The sequence below is a fragment of the Cuculus canorus genome, chromosome 16 (genome assembly GCF_017976375.1).
Source record: "Cuculus canorus isolate bCucCan1 chromosome 16, bCucCan1.pri, whole genome shotgun sequence".
Classification (NCBI taxonomy): Eukaryota; Metazoa; Chordata; class Aves; order Cuculiformes; family Cuculidae; genus Cuculus; species Cuculus canorus.
Genome location: NC_071416.1, coordinates 5,840,430 through 5,849,781, shown reverse-complemented (window position 1 = coordinate 5,849,781; position 9,352 = coordinate 5,840,430). Strand labels below are relative to the sequence as shown.

The 9,352-nt window shown below is 43.5% G+C and overlaps 1 protein-coding gene across 1 annotated transcript in view; it reads left to right on the top strand.

The window, feature by feature from the left end:
* Nucleotides 1–429: 429 nt before the first annotated feature.
* Nucleotides 430–9,352, top strand: part of ARHGAP40 (Rho GTPase activating protein 40) — a 28,972-nt gene continuing 20,049 nt past the window's right edge. The window contains 2 exon segments of the mRNA XM_054081843.1: nucleotides 430–545; nucleotides 588–857. Coding sequence (XP_053937818.1) covers nucleotides 430–545; nucleotides 588–857 — 386 coding nt within the window.

Genomic DNA, 9,352 nt, shown 5'->3' with positions numbered 1-9,352 from the left:
GGTTGTTTAGCCTTGAGAAGAGGAGGCTGAGGGGAGACCTTATTACTCTCTACAACTACCTGAAAGGAGGTTGTGGAGAGGAGGGAGCTGGCCTCTTCTCCCAAGTGACAGGGGACAGGACTAGAGGGAATGGCCTGAAGCTCCGTCAGGGGAGGTTCAGGTTGGATATCAGAAAAAAATTCTTCACAGTAAGAGTCATTGGGTACTGGAACAGGCTGCCCAGGGAGGTGGTCGAGTCGCCTTCCCTGGAGGTGTTTAAGGAACGGGTGGATGAAGTACTTAAGGACATGGTTTAGGGAGTGTTAGGAACGGTTGGACTCGATGATCCAATGGGTCCTTTCCAACCTTGTGATTCTGTGATTCTGTGACTCCTCCTTCCCAGTGTTGCTTGTGGGAGTTACTACTTTGACGCAGCTGAGGCTTGAGTGAATGTTTAGCAAGCCTTAGCTTCAGCCCAGGCTTGGAAATAACTCCTTGGTATTTTCTGGTTGCTCCAAGGTCTGCCTGCTGGCTGTGAGCTGTGTCCTCCAGCCCATGTCCCAGGCGTGGGTGGCTTAGCCTTGGGCATCGCTGCCTTGAAGGCTCAGGTGGGTGGACGCGAGAGGGAGGAGAGGATGCTCACAGACACCAAATCGACACCTTGTGGGTGATGAGTGGCTCTTCATTATTAGCTGTGAGGCTCGGCAGCTGCTCCTCAACTCAACAGCAGAGCAGTGCGGATGGACTGACAGCTTTTCTCCCCATCTGGACATGGATAAGAGTGGCAGATGTGGCTCTGGGGCCACCAGAAGTGGGATGCCCAGATCCTGGGGGGTGCTGGTTCCAGCCCAGCCACCCAGTTGCACCCGACTCAGCAGGTATGGAGTGCGGTCGCCGTGCAGGGTGAGAACTGCCCTTCCTCCTGAAGGGAGGGTGTAGAGGTAGGGCAATACCTGGAGCAGGAGAGGTGGAAGCAAGGTATATTTTCAGGGATGAGCAGGCTATAATATGCTGTTTAAAACTGTTCTTTGGCTGCCTTGATAGTGAAATGAAATCTATTAAAGCTCTCTTTTTTTGGTATTAACTCTGTAATTAGGATGAGTGCAGTGAGCTGTAGAAGTGGGACCTGGGGGCTGCATGCCTGCGTGGCTGCAGGGGCTGAAATGCAGACTGTTTCCTTGTGATTCAGAGGTAATGCTACCTGTGGGGTTTGAGAGCTGTTCAGTCATTTTTAGAGCCATATGAAGGTAAGAACAGCTCATTTATAAAAATCATGCAAAGCGCACGTACGAAAGGATAGAACTGAAAATCAGACGACTCTGCTCAACAAATACTGTTTGTGTGCTCACTGGGCATGAAATGACTTATGACCTCATCAAATGTGTATTTACACTAGCTTAGAAGTGGCATCAAGTTTCACTATTTCTTTGCTGCAGTAATTAAGAAGTGTTGGTTTTGTGTGAATGTACTCATAGAAATAAAATCACTAACCATAGCTCATGTTTTCTTGTTTCTGTGTGACTTCTAGTATTTCCTAGTCTGCTTTGACCTTGTGTGTAAAGGCAAGAAAGGGAATCTTTAAAAGATCTTGGACAAAATTTGAGATGTAAAAAAAAAAGTAGTTAATAATCTTAGGGGGGCTGACACCAGAATAGTATAGTAAATTGCTTTAAAATTACCCATGTGTAAGAGGAAGAGAACACCTTGCTTATTGCAGGGTTTCTTTGATAGAAATCAAAATCTTCAGCAACAACTTAAGTTTTTGCCAAACAAGTTAGTTGAGTTCCAGTGTCTGTGTCGGTGCCGGAACACTTCTGTTGACAGGTCTGAAGAGGTGCTACAGCAGGAACCTCAAATTTGCTCACTGACTTTAACGAAAACATTTAACTCTTGGGCAGGTGGCACTTCGTACCTGTGGATTTGGGACTCCCTAGCAGGTGAAATGCATCCTGTATGTAAAGATGTAACTAAATCTGCTAGGATTGACCTAAAACATGCCTGTACAATAAGTTGATACACCAGCTGTCCAGGTCTACTAATTAATCGACTTAATGACTGTTTGTTTTTGCAGCAGTCACTGTGGCATGCTCTTTGGTTCCCATTAAGACACCTACCAGCTTACCTGGTGGTGGTGGTGCTGTGCTTCCAAAGCACTGCTGAGAAAAAGCTCTTGCTGAGCCAGCTCTCCTTCCCTTGTGTTCCTCCTCTTGGTGTTGTAAAGCTTTTGTGGTACCTGAGGTGGCTGATGGTGGGGTTGGTGGCCCTGTGCTTGCAGGCAGCACTCCAGATATCAGTTCAAGAATTAGTTATGACTCTCAGCCAAGGGGAGGCTTTCCATGGCAGTGTAATAACCAAACACTTATATGTAGTAAGTCTTTGCTGAGAAATCCAAGCAAGGACTTTATGACTGTCCTTCCCATCTTCCTGCATCTCGAAACCTCTCATGCATGAAGCGTAGCTGGATTCCAGCGCATCTCTCAACCACTCCTTACTTCGTGCCAGTCAGCAGGTTACTTTTGTGACCTCTTCAAAGTCTCTTGCCTGTTCCCATTCACCTAAGCAACAATTTCAAGTTACTCATTGTTTACTGTGATGTACGTACAGCTGGTAGAATGGGCTCCAACCAGAAATGAGAATGAGTTCTACCATCCTGATTTATTCTGAGTTTAGAGAGTTTGTAGGGCAACTATTTAGTATATGTGAATCTGTGTTTTAGTAAAATGACTTTGCTTTAATACTCGATCACACAAAAAGTAAATTCACAGCTTTTTCCTTTTTTTTTAAAGACTCAAGACTCACAGCAGTTTGTCCTCTGAAAGCTGTTTGGTGCCTCACCCTCTTTGTCCCAAAGCTGGGCAGCTGAGGAGGGTAGAGCTTGAGAATCTCCCCTAAAGTCACAGTAGTGATGCTTTTTTCTAGCAGAAAGATTTAGTTACACCTTTACATATGGGGTGTGTTTCACCCCTAAAGTAAGGGTGTCTCATCTGACTTAACGGTAGCATGTTTTGAGGATGCGTTTAGTAACCAGGAGGTATTGACTCATTGTGGCCTCAGCAAAATCCCTAGCAGTGAGTGCTACAGGGCTGTGACAGCCGAGTCACTGAAGAGCAGCCAGTCCATGCCAATCGCTTTGTGGGAAGTTTGTGTCCAGGCTCTGCCTCCGAGCAACCAGAGGGAGCCTGGGGCAGCTTCTGTGCTGAGGACACGGTAATGGGTGAGAACAAGTAGGTCAGAGCTCCTGTCTGTGAGCAGTGCCATGTGGGTTTCACAGCCCCATGGTAACTGCTCTGTGGATTTTGGCATCCTCGTGTTGTGCTGATTGGTGGAACTTGAACGGCAGACTGGATCGTTGTGGCTGCTGGTTGTGTGTTTAGATGAATGTGGGTTCAGGGGAGTGCGTGAAGATGGGAATAGGGATGAGAGTGCCGCCTTCGAATCAATGAGTCTCACATAATTATTCAGTAAACCGAATTCAGAATTGCACTAAGGATCTTGGTATTCCTAAAGCTTTGTTTTGGCCAGGTACCCCTTTCTCACAGCCGGATTTCCATGTCAATGAAAAGCCTTTCCTGTTTGGCTTGCCATGCGAACACAGGGAAAGTGAACAGGCTCCTCTGCAGTGCCCTTACCGTGAAACCAAAAAACACATCCAGAGAGCATGGCTTACGTCTTCTGAAGCCAACCCAAACTTTAGTGTGATGGGACAGACACCCAGCTAATAGTCTAAGCTAAACATTGCTTTGAGTATTTTTTAATTTGGCTGTATCTGCATGGGCTTATCAATCCAGTGTTTATTCTGCTCTGAGTTTGTCTGAGACGCCTCCAGGCAGATCTCAGAGGCACACTTTCCTATTCCTTAGCTGGCTTGTTTAGACCCTTACTAGACTGAGTGGAGATGAGTCTACGCCCAGTGAAGGCTTAAGACACATATTCAGATGGACTTTCTTTACCTTTAAATATTTTGATAGAAACAATTATTGTTAAGTTATAACCTGTACTTTATTTAAAACACAGTGCTGTGGTGGAGTTGAGGTCTGTAACAGAAAGCGAAGGAGGGGCCAAGCTACAGCAGTGTGTTACACACCAGCATCAAGATCCAAGTCTTTCCATGTAGCACTGGGCAAAGGATTACTATTTCATCTTTCCGGTGTCACTGGGAATGCCAGGACAGGAGTTGGGGAGTGTTTTGTTGTTGTTGGGGTGAGTGAAAGCTGGATCTGGTATGAAATGCTGCAGCGTGCAGAGCTATCTGGCACGTCCTCTTTATCACTTGCAGAACAGGCTTCTTCAAAACAACCTGAAATGACGCTGCTCCCTGAGCTGCTTGCATAATGGAAGATCTTGATGAACTGATTGCTGTGTTACTGAAAACAAGCTGTAATCTTATTAGCAAATTGTAGTAGTGACATCCTAGCTATTCTTGCTGGTGCTATAGAGCCAGACCTTCAAGTGCGCCATCCCATGGGTACAAAGTCCTTGATAAAATGCCTTAATGCGAACATAAGTGGTGGTTGGCAGCAGAGCTATATATAATAAATCAGCCTGGGCTAGAGGCGCTGTAACTTCCTGTAGGAGATGCTCTCGGTGAAACTACTGAGTGTATGAGGAAATCCCTGTGGTTAGAGAAATGCGAAGGTGTCTGTCAGCAGTGGCAGCCTCCTTTAAGATTGCTTTAATTCTACCTCTTCAGCTGCTTTGCTTTAGTTAAGCCAGTGAAAGTAAGGCATGGTAAGAGTCTGTGGGGTAAAGTTACTGTTCTTCACTGCTGCAGTAACTTCATAATTGTCCGTCTTTAAGTTGAACCAGCCGCGTGTTCTTTTTCTCATAAGAGTCAACTTCAGTTTTATTTTTTGCTGCTTATTGTGGGGAGGAGGAGGAGGGAATTGGTAGTGTGTCGTGTTTGTGTACAAAATTTGGAGGATTGTAAGCATAGCAACACCAGGCTTTAAAGATTTGCAGTGAAGCTTGCTTTTGATTCTGACCTTTGGTGGCAAAATTGTGGAGCTTGTTTCCACAAGGTTTATCCTGGGTGGATTTGCTATCTGTGTTGGGAATGGAGTTGTGTAATTGTGTCTGAATAAAATAGCTGATTACGAATATTTCATCTGAAATTCTGATGGTAACGAGATAGACTTTTATGTCACAAAGTTGTTCTTATATTAACGTTGATATCTTTCAAAGACTGAGATTTAAATTTCCAATATTTTCAGTGAACAAACTGATCTATATTTAATATAGCTATAACTATGTGACTTTCTCCTTCAGTGTTTCTCCAGCTTTTCAAATTCTCATCTATTGTTTCTGGACGCTTTTTCCACTACTACATGATTTTAAACAAGAAAGCCTGTCATGTTATTATGTGCTGATCTTGAGGTGATTCTTTCTCTTAAGAATTACCTACGCAGTTCTTCGCTTGGCTTTAAGCTGCTTGCTCAGGGTAGGAACTTGGAAGCAAAGTGAAGAGGCGGTTTTTCCTGTAAGAACTATTTTGTTTCTTTTCATCTTGTACCCATTGATTGTTTTTGACCTTGAAGTAAATTGGAAGCTGGTAACGTGTGTGTGTGTTGTGATGCTGATGTATTTTTGTTCTCTGACTTAGTGTCTTTATCTGCCAAAATACTGCAACCAGTTGATAATTTCTTGTGCTTTTTTTTCCACTTTCAAAAGAGCTTGTGTTTCGTGCTAGTGGTCAGAATCACTATGACGCTGTGTCTTGGTGTGATGCTTCTGACATGTTCTTGAGGTTAATTCGGACTCCTCTGTTTGTGAAGGGGCTACAAGAAAGTTGGGGAGGGGCTGTTTACAAAGGTTTGTAGTGATAGGACGAGGGGGAACGGGTATAAACTAGAGAAGGGCAGGTTTAGGCTTGACATAAAGAGGAATTTCTTCACAATGAGGGTGGTGAGATACTAGCACAGGTTGCTCAGGGCAGCTGTGGCTGCCCCATCCCTGGAGGTGTTCCAGGCCAGGTTGGATGGGCCTTGGGCAGCCTGAGCCAGTGGGATGTCCCTGCCCATGGCAGGGGGGTTGGAACTGGATGATCTTTAAGGTCTCTCTCAACCCAAACTATTCTGTGATTCTATTTCTTTGTTTCATGTGTGCTTTTGTGCTTGCTTCAGATCTTTTGAAATGTCTTTAACAACTAGGTGCTTGTTGTGTGGAATGACTGCCTTCTATAATTTGGTTCTTCTGTTCTTGATTTTTTTTTTTTTTCCTCATCCTAGTTTTTTCTGGAAACAGTATTAAATGATTTCCATTTTCTTGGCTCTCACTTGTCACCTCCTGTTCCATCTGAAATGGTCAAGTATGAACCTATTTATTTATTCATCTGCTAGAGAGGTATTTCGATGAGGGCAGGATGTTGAGCAAGCACTGTAGTAGCCTGGGCAGCTACAGATCCTCTGAGAAGCTCACCGATGGGAGTGATTCAAGCCTGGAATGAACAAATGCATAGCAACACTGTTTATTTTATTTTGATATTCAAAGGGTCAAGAGTTGCATGAGTGTTTGCAATATATTTTCAGTGTTGACAGTATCTAGGAATAGATCAGAAACTACTCTGAGGTTTCATGTTCTAGCCCAGGACCAGCAAGCCACTGGCTCACCAGTGCTCAGACAGCACTATTCAGGTGTGGAAATCTTGCTCAGGGCTACCAGTGCTCAATGCAGAGGGGATTTATAGACAAAATAATAGGAAAATGAGCCCTATAAGGGCCATGCTAGTCTAATTTCTCTTAAATCTGCTGTTAACATTAAGTCAGGGTTAAACTGAAGGTGTTAGAGTCGGCTGAATGAGATCTCAAGCCCCATTAAAACTTAATCTGCTCTTAAACAAGTGCACAAGGTTGCATTGGGATGGTCAATCTTTTCAGAGTCATTCCTTTATGGTTGTCCGTAACTAGATTGTTCTGTCAGTTGGCTTTTTCTTGGGTTAACGTTTAAAACTACAGTCTTAAGCTTTTTGTTACGTTGACAGTGCAACCAAGTGAACTTGATTATTTCACCTCCTCTTTGCCCAGTTGCAACTGAGCGATTAACATTTTAAGCCAACAATCTGCACTTTTAATCTAAACTGCTGCTATGTTTATAAATCACAGCTTGCCCTCCCTTGACTTGGGAAATGCAGTGAGGAAGAACAATCCCTTAGGTGCACTGAATCTAAAATTAACCTTCCACCTGGGTAGTTGGATTTGTAAAACACTGTGCAGTGTTTTCAAGAAAAGAGTGTTTAGACCAGAAAACAGAACCTTTTCTAAATTTAAAGGCCTGACTTTGCTTTGGTGTTGTCCTGTTACCAGGAACAACAATGCTAGCTTAGAACTTGTAGAGCTGGACTTTGGATCCTGCTAATGCTGTGTGGACCTGCTATGTGACATTGACGTTCCGCACCTTGATGAAATAGTTTAGTGCCTCAGACCGTGAAGTTCTTGAGGAAAAAAGTTAGGATGGCTTTTAAGCTGTTTGATACACAAGTAGTTCAAATGACTCCCTTAAATTAGGCGTATAGTGTGAACCTTTTGGTGCAAAGGCTGCTAGATCACCTCTATTTCCATCTGTGGAAGGAAGCATAACAACTGTGAGTGGTACAGAAGCACAGGTTGGAGTGGGATGGGGTACAGCATTTCACTGTTGTCTGGGAAAACTCTGCCTTTGCCACCAGTACTGTGTTCTTGACATGGACTAAAGGAGCTGGTAGATCAAAAGTAGCTGCTGGCAAGGCTATAGCCTGAAATCTGGACTGTAAAGATGGTGCGATCCTTCTCAAATGAGCACCAGGAATTTGCCCTAGTGCCTTGGGTAAGTATTACTCCACTTGGTTGTAGCATCTTCTGGACATAAACTTGCACTCAGGATCTGGTAACTGGGTAAGTCATGCAGAACATCTAAGTCAATAGTCACCCTTTTGAAAGAGCTGAAGACTTTATGCTGGCTTAAAATTTGGTTTTTTTGTTTCCAGGCAGGCCTCTGGCAGGTGTGGAGAAGGGATTGTTGTACACACAGACTTGCTGTAGAGCACATGTGCTGGGTAAAAGCTGCTACTTGGGTCTAGGGTAGGTTCTGCTGGATCTGCAAATCTAAGTTGTATTCCAGTGTGAATCCATGGAGATTTCTGACGTGTTAGATGAGCTGGCCCTAAACCAAGCTGAACGCAAAGGAAAGGTAAACTTCAGAGCTGCTTTGATCTGCATAATATAGATCCCACAGTAGTATAGGACAGTCACTTAGGGCGAGAACAGGAACTGTGTGCCTGCTGAGTGCCTTTAGTAGAGCGATTAGGAGAGCTTGTAAGGTGGTTCTTTAGTAGTGTTGTGCATTGGGAGATTGCTCTTCAGTGCAGGTTCGGCCGCCACAGTATTTGCGACACTGATATGGGCAAAACGAAGTCACTCAGATAATCTAAAATCCTCCTTCTAGTTTCATGTTGCAAGTGATAATTTCTGTTGACTGGCATTTAGTAGAATTTGTGTGACATCGTGACAAAGAATTAAATAGTCTTTTTGACACTAGCAAGGTGGCTTCTTAAAAATCTAATCCTCTTATGAGAAGGCTGTTGGCAAGTGTGAGAAGGTGTAGAATAGTACTAAAGATAAAGAGTCAATTTGAGGACTGTGATCGAAATTTTTAACTCCTAATGGATGAAGATATAAATAAAAAGCTGAAAGGGGAAATAACCATTTGGAATAGTCGCTACAATGGAACAGAGAGAGGTGGGCATGAACTACGAAGGTAAAAAATAAATTAAAATATTAGATTGACTATTTAAGCGCTTTAACAGGCTATAAAGTGGCATTTCAGCTGGAGGCCTTTTATTTGGATATCCAGGACTGGGTAGGTGGGAATGGGTACCAAACAAAGAGATCACCTCTGCCCCTGTCGGGGTGGGCTGGGTGGTGCAATAGCTCTTTCCAGTCTTTAACTTTTCTGTTCCTGTAAAACAAACAAACAAAACGCTTCTTATTCTTGTTCCTAATGCTGCTGCTAACTCCAGATGTTCCAGGAATAATGGTTATTGCTTTAGTTCTGACCTTTAGAAGAGAAGGACTGGCTGTGTGCATGTTAGAAAAAGGTATGAACATAATTTACACATATGTATGTGTATTGAAGTGCAGAATATCCTACAGTATAGGCCTTTTGGCTGGTAGACCTTCAAGTTTAGTCCTTTAGTACTTTAAAGGCTTCTTATAACAGAAACAAGTTAGTGCCAGAACTTGCACTTTCTGGAATGAAAGGAACTAAAACTTTCCAGATATTTTGCCATCTATAACTTTCTAAGTCCTTCCAGACTTAGGAGGCTAAATGGCACTTTGTATATGTTTTGTTGTCATGGTTTTTGAGGCATAAGACTCAATCTGCTTTCTTTTTTTCTGTCATG